The sequence below is a fragment of the Achroia grisella genome, unplaced genomic scaffold, assembly GCF_030625045.1.
Source record: "Achroia grisella isolate CSIRO2021 unplaced genomic scaffold, CSIRO_AGI_Agris_v1 utg770, whole genome shotgun sequence".
Classification (NCBI taxonomy): Eukaryota; Metazoa; Arthropoda; class Insecta; order Lepidoptera; family Pyralidae; genus Achroia; species Achroia grisella.
This window is the reverse complement of record NW_026713016.1, coordinates 4101284-4125547: the sequence shown is the minus strand read 5'-3', so window position 1 is coordinate 4125547 and position 24264 is coordinate 4101284. Positions and strand designations below refer to the sequence as shown.

The 24264-nt window shown below is 32.5% G+C and overlaps 1 protein-coding gene across 2 annotated transcripts; it reads right to left on the bottom strand.

The window, feature by feature from the left end:
* Window positions 1-1785: 1785 nt before the first annotated feature.
* LOC131850482 (ras-related and estrogen-regulated growth inhibitor-like protein) lies at window positions 1786-14960 on the bottom strand. 2 transcript variants are annotated; one of them, XM_059200714.1, is made up of 6 exons: window positions 14653-14960; window positions 6466-6522; window positions 5255-5331; window positions 3376-3557; window positions 2745-2931; window positions 1786-2258 (listed from the first exon to the last, which is right to left on the bottom strand). In XM_059200714.1, the coding sequence occupies exons 1-6, from the start codon at window positions 14714-14716 to the stop codon at window positions 2190-2192; spliced, it is 636 nt and encodes a 211-aa protein (XP_059056697.1). In that variant the 5' UTR covers window positions 14717-14960; the 3' UTR covers window positions 1786-2189. The 2 variants fall into 2 exon arrangements, with proteins under 2 accessions (XP_059056697.1, XP_059056696.1); XM_059200713.1 differs by lacking the exon at window positions 1786-2258 and having other exon boundaries at window positions 2387-2931.
* Window positions 14961-24264: the final 9304 nt, after the last annotated feature.

Below are 24264 nucleotides of genomic sequence, written 5' to 3'. Positions count from 1 at the left end.
ACCCAGCTTAATATAAGCTCAGAACAGCTAAGAGAACATTTATTGCTTATTGCGTAACCATCTCGCTTACCAATTACTTATTGCTCTCATATACCATTCGTTTCTAAACTATCTATCGCATAAATTGAAACGAATTTATTTATCGGCGTGGTCTTGAACTTGCTGCGACTTACGATATCAGTGGCTTAACATCTAAACGATTGTATCCGTCTCACCCATTGATCGCGCTGTCATATCACTCTCGTCAGACTTGAGCGGATTTGTTTGCGAATTGTTCTAGGACCTTGAATTTGCACTTGTTGGTTAGCTTTCTCGTTAAGTGAACTTTTAACTTCGTATTCGTTTCCTATCTAGTTATCTATTGGACGTTATCAAATGATCACACGTCGGTAGACGCAGGCCGTGCTAGGCCGGAACTCTCTCTATTCCCTACCCTGTCCGATCAATATTAGTCAGACTCTGACAGCAGCTGAGTCCGCTCGCACCAGCCCGCCGTCCATCGCACGTCGTGACACTCGGACAGTGAAAACAGAAACTCATTAGAGCTTTTAGCGACATGTATACGAAGTATAACATGCCGATGTGACGTTATCTTGTATCTATGATCTAAGAGTCTGCAAGTAAAATCTATCCCGCTCTATGGTTATATCAAGGCAATTGCAGTCAATATTTGTTTTGACACTATTTTACTCTATTGCAACATTTCGCAATTGTATGGCTGTTATATATTTAAGTTGTTCGGTCGGTCGGTCGGTATATTTATAACATAAATATAGAATTTATTTTATTCAAATATGCTATTTTTCAAATCAATCAATCTATTTAAATACGTGTCTTCTCTTCTTCCGCCTAATATCCGCAGAATATTATGTAATGCAGAGAACACTCATATACAGGATTAACATGCACATTCTTCTAAAAATATTTTATCTATTTTATTGTATTCACCGAGGTAGTCTTTGCAAGAACTCGTCACAGCTTGCTTTATAAACTTTGTATCAATAAAGGGTGAAATGAGGTCCAGGTCTGTAACTAAACTAACAATGGCTATTGTTCATCCCAAGATCTGTTAACTTTTTGTCATTAACCTAAGTAGTTAATGAAGACATAAAAATATTTCTTGTTTGTGTAATATGGAATAGTAAACAAGCTAACAGCCCTTCTAATGGTAAGTGAACCGTCCCCTATATACATGAACAGCGTAACGGATATTACGTCATCATAAGACACCCGTGTTCAGTATCAGCTCAGTACTCATGCGTTGCCATCCCAGAGGACTAAGATGTCTTCGTAATTTTACTACAATATTTTATTTTTAATTCCTTAAACCGAAATACATTCTACAAAACATACCATCGGTTTGACAGCAGCAATAGTAGAGACTAAGCTACTTAGGCAGATGAAGTCAAAGTCTAAATGGCATGGATATAATAAAATCATTTATTTTTCATATCACAACGTCATACTACTGCTACTATCATTTTAATATGACTGTACCTAGTTAATGAAGTTATAGCAAATAATATTATACATATAGAAAAATAATAATATTATTTTATCTTATTTTAAAGTAGGGATGCCACAACTATGTTTGAAATAGTCATATGAAATAAACAAAGATGGGTCGATCTCTTCACCCATGTATAGTGTGAAATACTTTCAAATGGATTGCAGCGCTTTATGGTTATACCGTAAAGTCGATCTATGGTATGAACTTTCAAAACAGCGCATACTTTCAAATGGAATATCGGAAAATACACTAGATAGTAGGTACTCGTAATATATGGGACAAGGTGAAATGAATAGAACTGTTGTCATCTAATACTTACATACTTTTATTATTTTTTATATTAAGTAATATCATACAACGTAATACTTATTTCCGAATATCATAAATTTTATTTTATATTTACAATTTATTGTCTTAGCTCTAGTGCGAGGTGTATGTTAATACAATAACATAAATATTTACATTAAACATTGCGTTTATTTACACATATACGTTGTATTAACTTATGGCTGCGAATAACATCGCCAATTCTATACTCATACAGTATATTTTATATATGTACATTAAGCTTAGTATCAAATATTAGGCACCAATTACGTACCTAAACTACTCATTTTAATAATATTTCTAATAACAAGTACAGTCTGTGGGCTTATAAATATAAATAAATAGTCTTAATTTAAATGCTCAATGACGGCCTTTTCTTTCTTACACTCTTGCTGTTCTTGCCGAATATCGTTCCAATAACCTGTTGAAAAATGAAAATATATTCTATATAACTGGCGAGCTAGCAAAGACTTCGTCTGCACAAACTTGCATCTTCTATTTCACTCCCATTATTTTTCCGAGATAAATGATATCCTATAACTATTTCGAGACACAATTTATTTCCATGTAATTTTTTTTACCAGCATCAGCATCTGTTCAGTCGTTAATCGTCAAAAAGTAACAAACCTCAGTTTAATACTTTTTGACGATTTGAGTCTCTCTAGGCAGAAAGACTTTTGCGTTTATAATTTTTGTGTGGATATTTAAAACAAATATAGTCAGTACAAACATCGAACTCATAACTGCTTTTACGTAATGTTATAATACTATAAAACTTTAATTGGCTTGACTCATAAAAACTAACATTCTAACATATAACTATAGAATATGTTAGGAATGTACATTTGAATATCAGACAAGTCGTTGTAAAGTTAAAAAATTCTATAAATTTCCAATTAGAGCATACCTTGGAGACGGAGTAGGCGGCAAGTTTCCGCCGAGGCGCTGGTAGTAGGAGCGCGAGAGCACGCGCCTCTCGCAGAAGCGCGTGGAACGCTAGCGCTGCGCCAGCGCATGATTCCGCTGCAGACACCTCATAGAACTGGCACCCGAACCGAAGAGATAGTTCCTGACCCTCCTCTGCATGGACCTCCCTTAATTGATATATATTATTAAGTTAATATTATTATTAACCTTAATTTCATTCATTATTATCGAAACAAAAGAACGTCATGTGTCAATTATGTCACTAACTCTCCAATGATAAAACTGAAATTAATACAAGTGACGTGTATATATATAAATAAATGTCAAGTATTGGGTTCACCTTAACATCCATAATTTGACAACTCTTGTGAATACTTCATCTGCAATAACAGTCGTGAAGGTACTTTTATTTTGTGAAGGTGCTTTACTTAATCTAATACTGATATATCAGCTAGGAATGTCAACAATACACCATCCGAATTATTGGAAATTAAATAGTAACTGTAACCACTGGAGCACATTACACAGTAGTTCATTTTTTATTCCACAATGATGGAAAACAAGCGTGTGCCCAATCTGATGGTGAGATGTATACTTTATTAGATGCTCACCTGGCGTGTTCGAGGTCACGTTTATTCCCCAAGAGGGTAATGGCTGCGCAGCCCGGTAGCCTCGTTCTTTCGAGCAGTGAGAGCAATTCTGCCGCCGCGAGGAATGAACGCCTTTCGCATACCGAATATACAACCGCAAACGCATCTCCCCATCGCACGTGCTCAGCAAGACAACCGCGAATCTATGGGAAAAAATAATATAAGCATTTTTATTCGCATTCGCTGCAATCATTATTATTTAAGTATAATTTGACCAAAGAATCGAGTAATTTTTGACAAAACTACAAAGATAAAAACGTGAGATAAAAGGATGATTAAGCAGTAGTCTATTTTAATTTTACAAAACTATTACATAGGTAGAAGAAATAAGCGAAATACTGTCAAATACAAATTTTCTTTCTTTTTAAATCTGGTACAAAAAAAAACATTTAATACCCTATTACAACATAACTAAATAAAATATATCGGACAGAACAAACACAGAATATTCTTTATTTTCTAAGTCATATTAACATAACTTATTCTTATGTAACTTAAAACGTATAGGTAATATAAATTCTTCATTATGATTTATTTATGTAATGTCGACGTTATCATAGACACTAACAAATTGCCGGATATCCTCAGGCATTAGGTATTCGTAAGGATGGATTATTCTCATTACGAAGATAAAATATCTTTAAATTGATTCTTTTACTACAAGAAATTTAATAAAAACTATTAATGTTTATATATATATATATATATACATATATATATTACTACATACTTTACTTAATCGATCCCGGAGCTTAAGATTATTTGTTAATAGAGTGTAGCTTGTCTAACTTTTATACCAGATAATTGTGTATTCATGACTATCACCTAATTGCATTTATAAGTCATAACAGACTGAACCCATAAAAACATCGAAGTTCACTAACTTTATTAGCACAATAAACTTTCAAGACAAGTAACGCTCCAACATCCCACAACGGGGCCACTCGCTGCATCGAACGAAATTTATAACGATTGCGCAATCAAAACATCGAGTTCAGTTTATTCTTTTAGTGCCGTTATGCATTCGATTATTAAAATGTTGTTCAGTCGAAAAACATTGTAGAATGTTTACCGGCATAGGTTTAAAGTTAGTGTTGCCTTAAGGCCGATCGTATCTGATAAACCACTGCGGAGGCCATAAACTTTGTCTAATTAAATTGTACAGAGCATCAGCCGCCTACTAGCTGCGAGGCAACCACAGATTACATCTCCATTGTTTATAAATTAAGTTTGGCTTTGTCTATATCTTCATTTGCCTTTACAATGTATTTATATATACTTTAAATGAACAGAGTCCACTTCCGATTGTTAGTAGGTAGTGATAGGTGTAGGCGTAGATATAGTATTTGACTACCCAGTCAGTGTGGTATCGCTTCATCATCATCGTTTGTCATTATTTATTTTGACAGTTAATATTAACAGTGATATTAACGATACCTACTACAGTTAGTAGAGGATACGTAAATAGGTTTTTTTAACTAAACCACAAAATATTTAAAGTATTTTAAAGCATTTTAAAATCTTTATCTAACATATATCATCTATCCAGACGCAATTGCATCTATTTTTCGTACTTTTAGGTCCAGTTCAGACTACTTCAGACGAATTTGTTGGTGAAATATTTGCAAACTTTGAAATACTTAATCATTTTTAAATCTCTACTCCTAAGACATTATAAATACACATAAAAAATTACATATTTATTAGGGTCAAATTATATTTAAGGAAAAGTTGACTATAGAGAAATATCAGAAAGAAATTGTATTTTTTTATGCCATAATTCAATGTTTTAACAAAAGAGTGCTGTAAACATATGTATGTTTATAAATTGATATCTTACCGCGCAATTAGAAGTGTCCAGTACTTCTACTTCGGATACGACGCCGTCGAAAGCCACTCGGTGTTGATAAAGGAAATCTGAAACAATACGTTTACTATAGAAGTAGCAAGACACAATCTCGATCTACAATTTAGCATCAAACTATTCATTCTTCTGAATAAGACCGGCAGATTAGAAAGCTTTCTATGAAGACAACCATGTTTATGGAAATTGCGTGATATAATTTAAATTATCATGAGTATGAAAGTATTTTTTAGTAATATATTCCTGCAATAATGCAGCAGCTACTTATACAATGACAATGTACAAACTTTACTGCATCGTGTGGACATACGTTAGTAAATACTATTTTTTTATAATATAGAATAAGAATAAGAAACGATAATCAGCACAAAGTGATAAGCATATTACTTTAATATTTTTACTCATAATGTTATTAGTACTTTAAATACATTCCCAGTTATGTAATTTTTATAAGTGCAACATTTTTAATAAAAAAATAAACATAATACTGTCCTCACTGGAGTATAGTTATCTGATTCATACAATTACTGGCTAAAATTTACCATAGTAATTTTTTGCTCTAACATAATAAAAGCATTAACTGCATATATATAATATAATTCCATTACCAATGAATAAAAAAATATGGAAAAATATAATGATGATAAGATAAATCAACGGCAAGTAATAAAGGTTAGAACGCGATCAAAATTCACATAAAAACTATCAAAATACTTAAATATGTCTTATTAATACGTATGAATGTCTATTGCAATATTTAATTTTTGTTGCAGGTATAACAGATTGCAGAAATTTCTGTCAAACAACTCATCACTTAAAGCCTACGCAGACGTGGAAGGTTTTATCTGCGGAGGACAAAAATTCTCTCTCTCTCTCCTCGGAAGGCAAAAACTCTCCATTTATTCCGTACTCCACACACTGATCCCTTGTGTAAGCACTGATAAATCTGCGGTATAACACGTAATTCTATTACGACAAACAAAAATGTACACCGAGGATTTTCATCGTCTGCGCAAACCTTTAAGGGAACACGATTTTGCCCTGCGGCGGCCAGCTACACAGATCATCTGATCATTAAGCATCGTGTACAACGTGATGTTTTAATTATAAACCGATAAGAATAACTTATTATCTCACATTGGTCGAGTTAACTGAAGCAGATGATGATTCAATTAAGTAAAACTCACCGCCTGTCGAACTGTACTCGCCGATGTATCGTTTTGTTAGGTAACGCACCACCACAGCTGCAACAAACAAAAATAAATTACTTTTTTGCCGCAGACATACAACTGTCTTGATCTGATATGAAACTGGTGCAGCTGCTACTTATTCCATAAAATGCCGATTGCTGATTATCCTGGTAATTGATACCTTAGTTACATGCTGGTTGTTGCCCTGAAGAAATCTTTTTTAGGAGCTCCGTGCTACAGTTTCTTTAAAATAGCTTTGGACATGAATCATGTTATGTATGAGAACTAAAAACTTTTGAACTATACTATATAGAATCCTATAATTATGAAATACACATAAGTTATGTAATAAAATAATGTTGTTTGTATTATTATATTGTATTTTATGATCACTATTTGTAGAAATAAAGTAAGAGTACATAATTTTGCATATCTATACAAAATGCTGTTATGCGTATATATATAACATCTACCTTTTGTGAAGATTTTATTCACAACTTCACAAAATGTAGATATTAAATCAGCTAAAACTATGTAGGTATAGGTAAAGTCGCATGTTAATGAAAAATCGTCTAGCATGCTGTGAAGGTCGCAATGGGTACAAGGCCACTCTTAATAAAGTTGTATATCAAAAGGTCGATAACCCTAACTTTCTACCGAAGAACGATTTCTTTGATTAGTCTTTTCATAGGCGTACCTTCTGGAATTCCCATCATAAACCATCTATACCATACAAATAGTTATCAACAACAATGACGTAGCAAGTTGCGTGAATAACTATCGGGAGGCTACCGAACTGTGGAGAATCCTTGCCACATCAAAAGGAACAATTCTATTCAAAAGGCTGATTGCTTGCCGCTTGGAAGTACCTGAGGTATATACTTGGACCTACGAATGATGATTACATACGATACATTGAAATGGAAAACAACAACAAAACACAAAATAATCTCTATTGAATCTCGGAGCAACTGTTTGATACACGGGTTTTTTTTTCAATACGGTAATTACACGAATCATCAGTCTATTCTCAGTAATATTTTTAGACAGGAAATGAATATATATCTCTGTTTTGATGACTAATATTTTTAAAAACATTTCCGAAACAAACGTACTAGACATGTTTCTTTGTAAAACTTTTGAAACGATTACTACAAAAACAAAAAATAAATATCCACACCAACGATCCACCGAAATAGTGAAGCTAAAAATACACTTTTCTAGCATATTCGCTCAGCAGATACATAACTAATGAGAACACCACAGTATCTGAAGATAGCGTCTTTAATATTCTAATTCTCCATCGTTTCATCATCAAAGGGACCCGAAGGAGCTATCGACTGACCATTTCTGTCGAAACGCAGTCCAAAACTGTTGCACAATGATTATATTCTAAGTATTAAGCTTTATGCAACTGCAGCACGCAGTGTCGCATGACAATGGACTTGGAATGTATTCCATCTGCATACTAGTTCAGACCCTGATAGGAAATCGATTGCATGATGCGTATATAAAGTTATTAATATGATTGTTACGTAAGAAACGGGATAGTGTTGCGCAGTGGATTATGAAGAAAGAAATCTGAAGAGTTCGTGGTGACCGATGTAATGATAACCTAGTTTTAGTTTACAATAACAACATAGCATACACGGTGTAGGTATCTACTAAAATTGTGTATAAAGGATACAGTATAAAAATGAGATACCAACATAGACACCACACGCATAATTCAAAACGAATATTAATAATAATCATTTTAACACATGTATTTATATGTTCAACTCATGTAATTTTTACCATAAAAAACTAAATCTGAGATAGAGACTGACATGGAGATAAAACGTTGCTAGATAGTGTTGAACAGGTCAATAAAATATCTACGGAACAATTATCATACAAGTATAAAATGAATGTTGATAACCATTATAAAAGTCAAGCTTTAAAACGAGTCATTATGAAGCCCTCGGATACAGCATTACCACATACTGTACTGTGTGGTTTATGAAACACATGCCAAATTCCACACTCTCGTTTTTTCCTTTCGATTTTTTCCCGTGCGCAATTGATATTATATACTTTCTCTGAGCTCCGATTACTAAACGTTGACGATAAAATTTCACATAATAACGTATTATAAAATTTAAGTAATAGTATATTTAATATGTAATGTGGCTCGAACTCATACCAGTTATATGCAATGTTCTGAGATCGGCCCATAGAAATTGTTGCGTTTTTTATACATAAATTGCATTTATTACCTAATTAATATTTTACAAGTGACGATAACTTCAACGTGTCTTGACTCTATATAAAATATCTATGCGCATTAAAGAGACTTCCTTAAAACATTATATATAATGATCGAAGTTTAAAAACATGATAATATAAAATTTCCTATTTAACAAACCATATAAGACAAATTACGTTGATCAAATAACATGGCACCACGTGGGTTGATGGATGGTATGTTATCAGACGAAACAATGGATGCTGTATCGACAGGAATCTATGGTGTAATTAATAGATTACCGATCTCATCCATCAAGATGACCAATGTAGCTTTATTAACTCGGTTTATTATTAAATAAAGCTATCATTAACAATAGGGTTTTGTTGAAATATATTGATATGTATACAAATATTCATAGAAAAAATAATGGTTTTTTAATAAAATATATCTATTTAATCGTAGCAACGGTAAAAGACTAATTTATATGAATCATCCAATCGACAGTGAAGGTAACAACAAGTGAAATAACAATACTGGCGACGAATGGCAAGTATCAAGCTATATCAGAATCAGAGCCATCGATCATGATGGGGTCGTCGCACAAAGCCGAGAGGCGGCGGCGCGGCAGCGTGTATTCAATTGAGTCCTCACTCCTCGCCGCGTCACGATCGCCGGTTTTTTGTTAACATTGCATCGCAGCAATTTCAGGACAAGAATACACTTAAAATTTTGGTTTAACGACCAACATTTCAGGTTTCTTTATCAGCCACAATATCACAATGACGTCACTGCTTTTTCTGTTGAAATTGCGAAAGTTCATTGGCCATGCGACATGAAGGTAATCCATTTCTGACGAAAATGGATGCACAGTTTTGGTGCGTTAATTGAAATGCTTTATTTATTCGAAACCATTAATATTAACTGCTTCGTTTTAAAACGAAAGACTAATAAGCATAGGGTGTTGAGATACATGCCATATTTTTAAGAACACATTAAATATGACCTGGAATCTGTTAACGATAAGTTCAGTAGGGGAATGCTGTAATTGTTTCAAAGAATATCAGTAACGAAACTCCTTATAACCGGTATTCATAACGCGAGCGTGTGAATAATTACCTTCCAAAAATAGCACTGCTTGAGCAACGGGGATGGCTAGAGAAGTCGGCACTCTGGTATTAAATGATGTTAGTCGGCCTTAGATCCGTGAGCCACTCCCAACGGATAACATAGACAGGATCTACTTTAAAAACAATTTCGCATGTCGGAGCCGCGAGCTGCTGTAATGAATTGCAAACGCATGCGTCGGTGCTGCGGCCGGTCCGTCAACCGTCAGCCGACCGACAATTAGGGCGGTGCAATTACAACCAGTCGACGGCGACTCGGCCGGTGGGTCAACGGCGCGATTTCCCGACGAACAGCTACGACGCCTGGCGCCAGCAGACGACGTTGTGTAACGCTTAAACGTCCGATCAGGCATTAACGCCATAGTCGTCGAGGTTGTTGCTCTGCAGACGTATGTACATTATGTTGCCGATCCGTAATACATGCCATTAACGTGCCTGAAATGTTTGAGTCGCAATTCCGGATTTACTAAATGTGAAGGCAATTGTAGTGTCATAAGCATAAGAACTCGACGTTGGTTATCTTTAAACTAAGCTAGACATTTCATCTTTGTTTATTAATTGAAATAATTGTAGAGCTAGTTATAATTCAAATTTATATGTGTGAAAAAGAGTCTAAACGGGAATGTTATATAATAATAGAACATTTCTCACTAACGATCGTATACAGGCTAAGATTTTTTATTTTGTTTCCATTCGGACACGATAAGATTTAAAATTATGTATAGGTATACAATACTATAGAATTGTGTAGGTTGACGATAAAAGTTCGATCATATTCGTTTTAACTTATCTACTACTGACAATAAATTACCATATTAACAGTCCATTTGATAGAAAACTGGTAATGGTAACGGACGCTTATAGACGTGAACAACAGCATATATCACAAACATTGTGATCTCTTTGCCATCCTACCGCATTATTATGAATTGTCACTTCCGAGGATTAAGGTATTATAACTCTTGTTAGATTTTGTATAGAATTTTGTTATAATCTTATAAATAAAAATATAACAACATATAATTCTTTTTTATGTACATCAAAATGGCAAAGAAGCTAATCCTCTACTTGATGATAAGTGGTAACCATCACCTATATATCAAACAGCACCACCACTGCTACTACTACTTATGCTGTAATTACAAAACTTAATCCCACCCTACAACTGAAACAGCACTGAAAAGCACAAAGCAAGTTGAGATAATCCGACCTCGGTACAAAATTGATTAAACATTGTTATTTAATAATAAAAATAAATGTACGCGTAAGACGGTGGCTCACAACCTCACCACACGGAGTTTTAATTCGAACTATCCTAATGATGTTTGCCGCAGATGGCCAATCACCAATGCTTCACCAATCGATAAGGGCGAGTGAAGATGGACTCCAAATCCGCGGATGGACTTATAGAGCAGCTGAAGGCAAACTCCTGCCTGACGGAATCGACTTTAGTCTGAGGGCATCTCGACTACCTCAGCTCAGGCCAACTTAATTTCAATCTCAGTTTAAACTGGACGAGGAATCGACCGAAAAATTTACGGGGGAGGGCTATTGTAATGAGGACTAATATCCCCATTGTAATCAATATACCATGTAAGGTCAACGTTCACGTGGTAGCTATTAAAAATCATCGTTTTTAATTTCTGGTAATTTCACCACGATGGATTATCTCACCAGACTTCATGATCAACCTGTTATCCTCTAATGGTACCCCGCCAGTTTATCTCGACGGGTGCACCATTCAACGTTATACATTAAAAAACTCACTTTATTAATTATTTATAGAAAATAAGCTCTATCAATACTAAGCTTCGTCATCACGGATTGAGATAACAATTTGATCTTCTAGAGGACATCATGCCGTCTGGACAACAATTTTTTTGTCGTCACTTGCTCCTAATTTGAATAAAAATATGCCCACAATACTATAAAATTCATAATTTCTATATACTATCAATAGTACCACAGAGGGGAAAAGGGGATTGTTAGTAATGTAGACTAATGGTCGAAATAAATTAAATATGCCTAGTTTTCATCTCAAAAAAGTAAGTACATCTTTCATGGGACATTGTATATATTTTTATAATAAATTGCCAGATAGCGTTTTAAATTTAACTGAAGGCAAATTTAAGATACATGTAAAAAATACACTTTGCTCTAAAGCTTATTATAAAATAAACGACTAATTAAATGACTACAATGTGTGGACTTAATTAGAATTTTAATGAAGTCCACACATTGTCCACAATTAAATTTTGTAATAACATATTGTAAATTAAATATTGTAATGAGTGAAAACTGTGATCGGTACAGCCTATGCTGTAAATAATATAATTGACGTAGTGGAGTAACCTGAAACAGTCATGCTCGCTATAAAGTTCAAACTTGTTGCGGCGTGGTGAGGCGAGCCGATGTGCTCCCTCAAATATGGTTGAGTGCAATGATGGCTGACTCATCCATCATACTCGTGAACGGGTGCTGCTTGTGGGGACTGGTCTGTTCAGGTTGCGAACACTGAATAACTTGTTCTTTGCAATAGCATATGCTGGTGGTCACTCTGTTCTCCCAAAATTTGAATTTTAATAACTGTGTATTATTATAAACATATTCCACTATTATTTGAAAAAAATACGAGCTGAGTTTCTAGTCAGTTATTCTCATCTCGATATCATTTGAACTTTCGGTAGATTTGACATATCACAAGAGTCTGTAATAGACCTACATGAATAAAATTATTTTGAATTTTAAATTTTTTAATAAACCCATTGCTAGCAATGTACCACGTCAGGTTAACCTCTACGCGGTTCCCCCTGGATTTTTTTTTCCCCTGGATACCATTATAACCATTATGGTAAATTACCATTTGCAACATTCCATTATCATCCATAAAAAAATACTACCACAGACTGCATAGTAATGCATAAATATACCTACGTGAACAGCGTCTGCTCAATTAAAATATGTTTGGAGATATAGATATATATGGAAATTTAAAAGATTTTTTGTACCACGTACTCTGACTGTATTCAAATATAATACTACAATAAATAATCTAAAAATAATTATCAGGAAGCAAATAGATCTTCTATAATAATATTTAGACATAATCAAATACGCCAAGTATGTAGACAACACAAAAAATTGTGTGCAAATTGTATTCTAATATCAGGAATGATATCACAGAACAATGCAGTTATTTATCACTCGAAATGAACGCATGGAATGCGATGATAACAGATTACAGTAAATATCTCTTGAATACACTAGATGATAATATAAACAATAACTATGCCATTAACATTAATAAATAGCCATAAACCTGCAAAGTATTATCATATGTAAAATGGTACAATTATAAATTATCTATATAGAATTGGAAAATTTTCATATATCATTTCGAATATTATATAACTATTACCTACTTAATTCCCATTTATTCTTTGATATCGAATAAAAGTATTAAATTTTAAGAGTATAAATAAAAATTATTTAATAAGTTTCGTAGTATTAAATAAATTTATTAATGTGCATAGTCTCCTTGTTTCCATATTTTTTATATATTTAGGGGAAATAGATATACAATGTCTTAAAAATTTAAAACAAAGTTTAAAAATTATAAAACATATCAATCGTCATTGATAAATTTATTATTATAATGAAGAAAAATGTAGTAAATGAATTACATAATTACAAGGCATATTTTAATATGTATTTGTAGTTCCTAATTATAATTATATTTCTTAGACATACAATTTATTCCAGTAATATTGTAATATTAATAGTTAAATTAGTAAAATCTGTAAATTAACTTCTGGAATCTAGCCTAACTATGTAACATTATCTTATCTGTGTTATTAGATACACTACTCATAGCTAATTACTTACCTATTCTGTTTGAGCAATGAATATTATATGATGCATATAATCTGGTACAGAAAATTGCCTTTGCAATTGAATTTTACATCTAGAATATAGTAAGTTATACTTATTTTGATGGTAGGTAATTAATAATCTAAAAACTTAAACATATCTATGCATTAGCCAGGTCAATAACCATCGAAGATAGGAATATTATTCTGCAATAGTACAATAAATTTTATTCGTTTATTTTTACGAATAAATATTCATGTGCTGTCAATACCTATTAATATTTTTTTAAAAGTAGTATTCTACATATCTGTTATTGTTATTAAGACAACATAACAATTGTGTCACTACCTTATCATTTATGGTCTATGCATAATTTATTATTGTAGTGCATAACCGTTGAAAGTTGCATATATCTATTTAACATTAATATGTTTAAACTATTATTTTCTTAAAACAATAGATCTTAAACTCTGCTGCAACTGGTCAGAAACTTTAATACCGCTTTTTAACTACCGCTTTTAACAAGTAGAAAGGACTTTTTATTTATATTATAACAAATAAATAACCTGAATTGTCCAAACTGTGCGCACAGAACTATAAAATATTTATTTAAGTGAATTTTCGTTATTAATCACATAAATCTTTTAAAAATGTTTACTTATAGGTATAATATAAAAACCCGCCGCTGTATATATAATATGCGCTGACTGCATAAAGATTTTGATATTTTATTTTTATATATAACCCTAATAAATTCATACATGAGTATTCATTTTATGTGTATTTTTATTTTATACGTTTTAATTGTCATGTACTCGTAGATAAAATATTACAATCATATTAATTACAAAATGTTTTTATTCAATAAATATGCACAAGCGGTAATTATTTGCAGTATTATTATTAAATAAATCATAATTATAGATTACAACAACTCTACAGATTTATAAATATACTAACCAGATTTGCCACTGCGCGGACTCCCAAGCACCACCACCCTTATACGGTTCACTGTCATCTTCATTTGGAAAGACTTGTTTTTCCCGATTATTCCCTCGAAATATCATTCAATCGAACATAATTTCGAACCGATACCTTTATCACATAAATTTAGTCATCACTGTGTCCACAGTTCACAGATAATAAAAAATATCTATGTTGATTATCGTAAATAATTTCGAGAAAGCAAATTATCGTGGGATGCTGTATCGGAGCGCCGGTCGCTCGACCATCTGCCGCTACGTTTCCCGCGCGACTGCCGGCATCTCACTGCTGTTGTGTGAAGAGACGCGTGCGCAGCCTCCGATCTGAATACATATAACCTCTACTTATCATTCTATACATATATACAATATTATAGTACACTGACCCAATCGTATTATCTTTAGAATATAAGGGCCAACTTAACGTATGTGATCAGTACACATGGGGGAAGAGATTGTTAGTACCTAAAGTACTAGCCCTCTTATGGCTAGTATTGTACTATGTCAGTTTAACCTCAACGCAGCCCATCCCCGAAATCACCGGGGCTAATTCCTGGTGATTTCTAGACTACGGCTAAGCTTTATGCAAACCCTATCATCTTCCACTGTCCAGCCAGCGTATGCAATCAACGCTAACATTCAATGTTATCATTCATTAAAGAAATATACATATCCATGCATATTTTGTTATGAATGCATAAATAATGAAGCTGAAAAACCTAAAAAAGTATTTAAATAAATATTGATCCTAATTACTGACAGGCCATCGACCACATCGGGCGTGACCTTTCGACTTCAGCCAAATGCATAATTCGTGTAGTGTCAATATACAAAACGACCATGACGCGTGTTGTCGCAGTGCAGGCTTTTTTAATTTATCACTCAATATGCCGCGTATGACAAACTGTCGTTGAGTGTAACTTGAACTTCACACAATTACCTGTCAGATAGAATATTCAAGTCAGATGTTCATCTAGTAATGAAGTTACAACAAACAAGTTTTGTAAAGAATACAATTTGCAACATTACACCAAAATACATTCACATCTCAACTCGCACCGAAGTTGCTTTTATAAGAATTTCACGCTCATTAAAAATCCTTTAATTATGGTCTGCGATAATTAAACATCTAAAGTTCTCCTTCGATCAATTACGCAAATCTCACGGAAGGTCCGGGATTCTGGTCCAGATTGGGCAACTCCCTGCGTCGTGTCAAGGTGAGAGCGATATCACTCACCGTAATAAAGTTTGTACTGAGACGTAACTGTATCCGCTACGCCTACGTCAGCGTCTCATTCCTCTAAGCAGCCCCCTAGACATTTCTATTATAGTGACATCGCCAGTAGAAAACTGGAAATGTACTTATATTGAACTGACATACCTTGATGATTAACTTATGCTGTTGAACCTAATTTTGATGTTATATTAAATCTGTAATATTGGAATTATAGTAATAACAGCTGCACAGCTGTTAATTGAATTTTATGGGTTATGAAATTTACTTTCAATATTGGCTTCTGCTATCTCGATAAAAAAATAGTAGGTATTGTTTTATGGTTTCAATTTCGTAAAAGCTTAAAATCTGCAATACGTTCACGAAATCAATCACTTCCACCAAAAATGGTAATAAACAATTTTTGATGATTTTATCTATATATCTACCATCTGTTTTGTATTCTCAGAAGGGTACCAACATCCAAGTATGGCTTCTCTCGAATATCTTGCTCTCAATAATCACTCACCAACTGCCTATACGTAGCAATTAAAATTAACATATCAGTATATACAGACATGGTATTATGTCAGTTGGCTATATTATTTATTTTATAGCTGAAACAATGACTTTAGCAAATAAAACACTAAAATGAATGGCTAATTTAGCACAAACAAATGCAATTCCCTAATATATACAAAAAAGGACTAAACTTTTCTCTAAGCAATTCATAGGACTGAACCGTAGTTTTAGTAATCCATTCCATATGCGTTTTTATTGCCTATATACATACGTATTCGTTTGTTTCTACTTTCATCTCTGTCTATCGGAGCAAAAAACTTGCAATAAACCCATCGTAAAAACTCATTTAAGTTGTTACAGCTATGTAATAATCGTATAGCCTGTAATGGACCTCCAACGTAGTTCCAATGACTGAAGGTATTACATCTACCTATATATATATATATATATATATATATATATATATATATATACAGTATGTTTTAGACGATTAAACAAATTATTATTATATTATATTAATTGTCAAATAAATGACTACTGACTGTGAGAATTAGAGAATTAAATTGACATTAGCATATTGTCCAACAGACACACATTACAAATACATAGTAAAGATGTTTTACGAGTAAGCCCATCAATCAAACGTACATACATATATCAAAGAATATATATCCATATAAATCATGGGTTATAAGTGTTACAATAAATTAATCATTATTTCACTAATTCATAGAATTATTCCTAACACTAAGAAATATTACGAGTTTCTCACAATTTGAAATAAGGAATATTAACATTCCAAGAACAATTGCGCAATAAAATCAAAAGGGTGAGTTGAAGTATAAATTCAAGAAATAAATAGTTAGGTAATAATTGTATTAAAATTAATCGATACACCACAAAACTTACTCTTGACTTAATTTAAGTCAATAGATTATTATAACTAATAATCCTTAACACAATATTTGCATGCTAGATCAGTGTGTATGTTCTCCTTTCTTGTTGTTATATGATCTCTTCTCATTAGGCATGTACGTAAGGCTGACTTGGAAAAAATACAACAGCTTCCCGGAGTAAATTGGTCGTTTCAGAACGACTTCCTGGAAAGCACTACCTTTAAAAAATTTATGCAATTACCAGTGTAGGTAGAGGCCGGGGAATCGTGTTTTTACTGAACGAAAATTAAAACACTTCTTATTCTGACATGTGTAACATCCTGTCGCTATGCATGCAAATTTAAAATGTTACTTTAATTCAAACCTTGGGTATCAATTAGTTCCCAAAATTATTATTGACTTTGACGTTGAAACATTAAAGTTAAAAATAAATTCAATGAAATTTATCTCTTAAATATATACCTTTTTTATACCTACTGTAATTCACGGCTTTAGCAGCAACATATAAATATTGACCGTATAAAAAGTGTATCCTTTACTCTAGGATAAAAATATAGTGACAATTAATACTCGTAGATACAATAAGTGTTAGTTTATTTTACATTTACTATAAATATTTGTTACTAACAGTAGATTGACAAATTTAGCTCATAACACATTCGTATACACAGCTTCAAAAAGAGGAATTCTTGGTACCTACCATCCTAAGTACTGTTTAATTTTTTTTAGCTACAGTGCGTGACGATTAGAATTGCCAATGGCTTTATCAAAAGTATCTATCTATACTAATATTATAAAGAGGTACAATTTGTAAGATTCGGGGTAATCACCAGCAAGCACTACTGGCTCAATTTTGAACACTTTTAGTGTTGAAGAGCCCATTTCGAGGAAGGCCATAACACGCTACAATTTATAGCAACGGGGCTGCAATGAAAATATTTCAAAAATGGGGAAGTGACTGAAATGAAATAATAAGGCAGATGAATTTAATCCTTATTTTCTACTACGCGTTACCAGCAACTTCAACTGCTTTTAAAAAAATAAAAGAGAGACTATATCCATTCTCCTGATGCAATTGGCTCAAAGTGAGCAATATGATGTTCAGCTTAAACAATTATAATATTGTCAGCTGCTTTAATAGAAAAATAGTAAATAGAGGAGGTTCTATGATATTGGTGAAAAATAATATAAAAGTAAAAGAACGTAGTGATATTGGCAATCTTTCTGTTGAATGTTGTATTGAAATTTCCTGTGTGGAACTAGACAATTATATAGTTATATGTGTTTATAGACCTCCAAATAGTGATTATAATTTATTTGAAGAGGTAATGGAGGATATTTTAAAAAGAGTATTTAATATTAACAAAAAAATTATAGTGTGTGGTGATTTCAATGTTGACATTTTATCACATAATACCACAAAAACTAAATTAATGAGTTTATTTCAATCCTTTGACTTGAGTAATGTCTTCCACGAACCCACTCGTATCACTGCCACGTCTGCTACTTGCTTGGATAACATATTTAGCAACAGTGAGTATTTAGATAAAATAATAATAAACAACCTTCCTTCTGATCACTGTGGTCAAATAGTTATTTTTCCAAATCACTTAAACAAAATTGGGAAAATTAATTTATTAAAAAGAGACTTGACTAGTTATAAGATAAATAAATTTAAAATATCAGTTCGTAGTAAATTAGATTTTTATCTTCCATCTAATGAACCTAACAAACTTTATACAGATTTCTTCAATATTGTTTCTAACGAATATAATAAGGCTTTTAACAAAAAAACTATCAGTATTATTAACAAAACAAAATTTTCAGAATGGGCTACAAAGGGAATTCTTAAAAGTAGAAATATATTATTTGATTTATATGCTCAAAAAAAATACCGTTTCGATAGTACATTCGTAAATTATGTAAAAAGATACTCAAAAACTTTTAAAAAGGTATGTAATGTAGCAAAGTCTAATTATCTAAATAAAAAAATTAAAGAGTCCAAGGATAAGATAAGGACAGTGTGGAATATTATTAACAAAGAAACTGGCAAAGTTAAAAGTCCATATAACGATTTTACGCTAAATTATAATGATAAACTAGTAACGTCCACAAAAGAAATTGTCAATATTTTTGAAAATTTTTACGCTAATATTCCAACTGATATTACTTCCTCTTTGGACTCTTCTCCTGGTACAGCTAAATCATTCCTTATTGATAATGTTGTTTCTTGTCCGGTTACATTTAAATTTACATTTATTGACATTGCTACAATTACTAAAACATTTAAACAATTAAATTTAAAAAATACTGAAGACCATTGGGGCATGTCTGTTAAAGTTATTAACACCGCTATAGATGTTATTGCTCCATATTTAGTAATTATTTTCAATAAATGTATTTCTGACGGTGTTTTTCCCAATTTAATGAAACATAGCAAAATAACTCCACTCTTTAAGTCAGGAGAAAAAACTGTGGTAGGTAATTATAGGCCTATATCTATCTTACCAGTATTGAGTAAAGTGTTTGAAAAAATTATGCTCAATCAAATGCTACAACACTTTAAAGTAAATAAACTGCTTCACAGTCGACAATTTGGTTTCACGGCCGGTAAATCAACTACTGATGCCGGTGTAGCTCTCATTAAATATATATTTGATTCTTGGGAGAGGTCTCAGGATGCAGTCGGTGTATTTTGCGATCTTTCAAAAGCATTTGATTGCGTTGAACATGAAACACTTTTGCTCAAACTTGAACATTACGGTATTAGATATGAAGCACAAAGCATGATGAAATCCTATCTAAATAATAGAATGCAAGTTGTCGAAATAAATGGTGTAAAGTCTGAAGGAACTAGTATTAAAATGGGTGTTCCTCAGGGCTCTATTTTAGGTCCTTTCTTATTTTTAGTTTACATAAATGATCTTCCTTATATGGTAGAAAAGATAGCTGACATAGTTCTGTTTGCTGATGATACTTCATTAGTATTCAAAGTCAATCGACATATTGATGATTTGGACGAAGTAAACGGTGCTCTTTCTTATGTTTTAAAATGGTTTACGGCTAATAATATGTTACTAAATGCAAATAAAACTAAATGTATCAAATTTACTCTCCCCAATGTAAGACCGGTAGATTCAAAAATCATGTTGGACAATAAACCTATTAATTTTGTGGATGATACTGTATTTCTAGGTATCACATTAGATTCCAAGTTGCAATGGGGTGCCCATATTACTAAATTAGCGAGTCGACTTAGTTCTGCCGCTTATGCGGTAAGAAGAATTAGACAATTAACAGACGTGGCAACAGCTAAACTTGTGTACTTTAGTTATTTCCATAGCATTATGTCGTATGGTATTTTGTTATGGGGCAAAGCAGCTGATATAAATACAATATTTATTTTACAAAAGAGGGCCATTCGCTCCATTTATAGCATGGGTTCCAGGGAGTCTTTGCGAGAGTGCTTTAAGGAATCAAATATCCTCACCGTTGCTTCTCAATATATTTATGAAAACATCATGTATGCCAGGAAGAATATAGACAGTTTCAAAAGAGTTAGTGATTGCACTAATAAAAGCTTACGTAACAATAACAAACTGATTTTACCTAAATGTCGTTTGGCTAAAGTTAGTAATTCGTTTTATGGCAATTGCGTAAGGTTTTACAATAAAATACCAGAGTCTGTTATAAATCTGCCAGAAAAAAGATTTAAATGTCAAATAAAACACTTCCTTTGCAAAAAAGCTTACTATAAAATTGAAGAATTCGTTAACGATAATAATGTTTTTGTAGAAAAATTTTAAATACATAGCACTGACAATATTATCTGATTACACTAATAATGAGTGCGTAGCGATTTCTATGTTGATTGTCGCATGCCTCTTACTTGTTACACTGTAATTATTTATATAAAAAAAATATCTATCAAAAAGAGCAACACACAAGTTTCTTGCTCATTCTTCTTGTGATGAATCTGCATTCCGAATGAGTGGTAGAATCAAAATATGACTATTCAAAAGTGCTTGTAATGAGTTTATTTGAATAAAGATTATTTCTATTTCTATTTCTATTTCTATTTCAATCTATCTTCACGTAGGTGAAGGGGATTGTTAGTAATATGGCATCAGTCCACACCATCATTGCTAGCAATGTACCATGTCATGTTGACCTCCAAGCGGTTTTCCCCGGAAACCACATCATAATTTAACATTTCATTTTAAAACACATTTTTGGAACCGACTGTACTTACTGAGTTAGGCATATCAGTAGGCCATTGCAATAACTATATTTAAGTGAAAACAATCAATTTGACGTTTAATATGCTTTTATACCAGAACACTTGCCTCCATTATTTATATGAAAATGTATGAGCCTTTGTCCCACTAAGTATAAAACAATCAATGCAAATGAATACAATACATAACAAATTACACGGTTTACAGACGACCGTAAATCCGGTCATAAACGCAGACGCAAATCATATTTGATTAATTTGTTGCGACAGTGTCGTTCGACGGCTCTTGTAAGTCGTGTTATTTCCAATATTCAATTAAAGGCGTTCTAATTAAATTACTTATCGTCGACTTGGGTAATGATGCAAATAAGAATTTATTTATTTATAGTCGTGAGCAAAATGTTTCGCAAACACACTCGCGTGTCAAAACACGTTTGTTAATAGGACCAATAATGGCAACACTGTTCACACTACACTATTAAACGATTCATATCTCTCCATCTTTTAACCTCTCAGTTGTATTGTTACTAAACACCAACAACTACAATGGTAACCAACTGTTATAATAGATTCTTGTGTTCAAACACAGTATTACATATTTACGCCCTAAGGTGCCAATTTGTAAGAATGAATTAATTACTAAATATACCTAGCTGTTAAACTTTTTATATTTCTGTTATTTATTTCAATATATTTAGTTATTTACATTATGTAGATAACAATAGTAAACCACATATCTAATTTATAATCGAATATTCTGGTAGCCATCGATCACATTATACCCACGCCTTTAGAAACTATCCTTCAAGAATTTTAATAAGCATGGTCCTTAGTCGTTTTTACTGCTAACGGCATTAAAAAGCATTGTGGAACCATATTATATTTTCTTTTCTTATTTTATTTCAACCTAGCATTATAAAACTTACGCAAAATATTGTTAGACTACAAACAATGACAAAGAAACATATGAATATAATTAATGGGTGGTATGGATGCAAATAGCTCCATTTCTTAAACATGCACAGTTGATGCACAGCACAAAACAATAAAAGATTCTTTACACAAATGAGTTTCTATTCTTGATCATCTAATATAAATTACTGACTTTTGTTCAGGATTTCGACAGCGTGGTCAAATTATAATACAACCTATCTAGGTACAAACTATCACAACCTACTAATATTATAAATGCAAAACTCAGTTTTGCTGTCAGTTTCCTTATATTTTCACAATTAAGAGGCAGATCAGATGTTAATGAAATTGGTTGTGACAATATGTAGATTGTATCACTAGAACGGACCTATATTATCTCAAAAAAACTACATAATATTGCGGGTAAGATCTAGTTAATTGTATGTACTCGATTTTCCTGGGGATTGGTTAGGCAACAAACATACCTACTATACCTAAGTATTTGCCTATCTTAATAAATAATTGTTTTTCTCGCTTATATCAACACTTTGTATTATAAAACAAACAAAATAATATTGTTACTACTTTATTATATCATACATAAGTACCAATATATATTAAAAAAGCTATTATTCTAAAGTTAAATCAAATACAAACTGGCGGGAGCGACAACCGCAGCCATGTTAGTCGAATGCAGTTGAGATGGGGTTAAGAGATTGTTGTCAGCGTTTGCCCGACAATATTATTTTGATCCCGAAATTGACAAACCTTAATTAATATAATAATACTTTATTACTGATGAAATTCACGTATAATAGAGGTCTCTACGCGTAATTCGCGGCTGACTGTATACTTTAGTGTGTCTTTTCCGGTGGTACTGACCTGACCTCTCATATCCATCTTTCATCTTCCACTGGTGCCCCGCCAATGTAAACCGTTAGCGCAGGCGGGTGCACCATTCCATTATAATCCATTAAAAAGGTACCTACATGTATATTATTTGTTAAAAATAAATCATATTCTTATAGAGGTAATCATAACTTCTATCGGATATGAGATCACAAAAAATAGAATAATTATCATGTGGTATCAGTTTGCCAAAATAATAATAGACGTTAGTGTTAATTAGTTTGTCACTAACTTTCTTATTCTGCCATTCTGCTCTTCTAATGTCTAATACTGTTTCTCTCGGAGACAAATGTGACCTTACCTATATTGCCAGTTTTTTGCAATATATAAATAGGGTTGTGGCACTATCAGAAATTAATATTAATTGCCCATTTATATAGGTTATTCAGCAATAATATAAAAATAAAAACCCATTTTATATAAAACTCATTATCATAAAATGAATAAAGCATAGGTATTATTAAATGTAGGGTTGTTGTGTCAAAATAGATTTTATTACATGGCAGTAAAACAAAAACTAGCGACCTTTTTATAAAACAAAAGACCGTATATCGTATGGTGTCATAATTCATAAAACATTCACCTACTTGAAGTATGTCTATAGATTCAGAGCTTCTTGTACCTTCACTGAACTGCATATTGATGTATCTTTAAACGTCATTGTACATAAAAAAGAAAGTAGGTATATATACTTTAATTACTTACTTCAATATGCTTTAAAATCTATAGTATAATTCTAAATTACTTACATAGTGTAATCGTACATACTCCATGGCCATGATCGCCGTCTATCATCACGGTGATTACGGCGTTTAATCTAAGCTTAGAGGTCTATTAGAAATAATTTGCTTCAGGACAAACTTAATGCGATTAACTGATTAATCCTGACCGACATAAGCC

What these genes read in the sequence shown, in the direction of transcription:
- LOC131850482 (XM_059200713.1), bottom strand. Translation starts at nt 14,716, where the DNA reads ATGAAGATGACAGTGAACCGTATAAGGGTGGTGGTGCTTGGGAGTCCG. An exon ending in TCCGCGCAGTGGCAAATCTG is followed by an intron (nt 6,523 to 14,652) that starts GTTAGTATATTT and finishes TGTTTGTTGCAG; the next exon opens with CTGTGGTGGTGCGTTACCTA. An exon ending in CGAGTACAGTTCGACAGGCG is followed by an intron (nt 5,332 to 6,465) that starts GTGAGTTTTACT and finishes GTATTGTTTCAG; the next exon opens with ATTTCCTTTATCAACACCGA.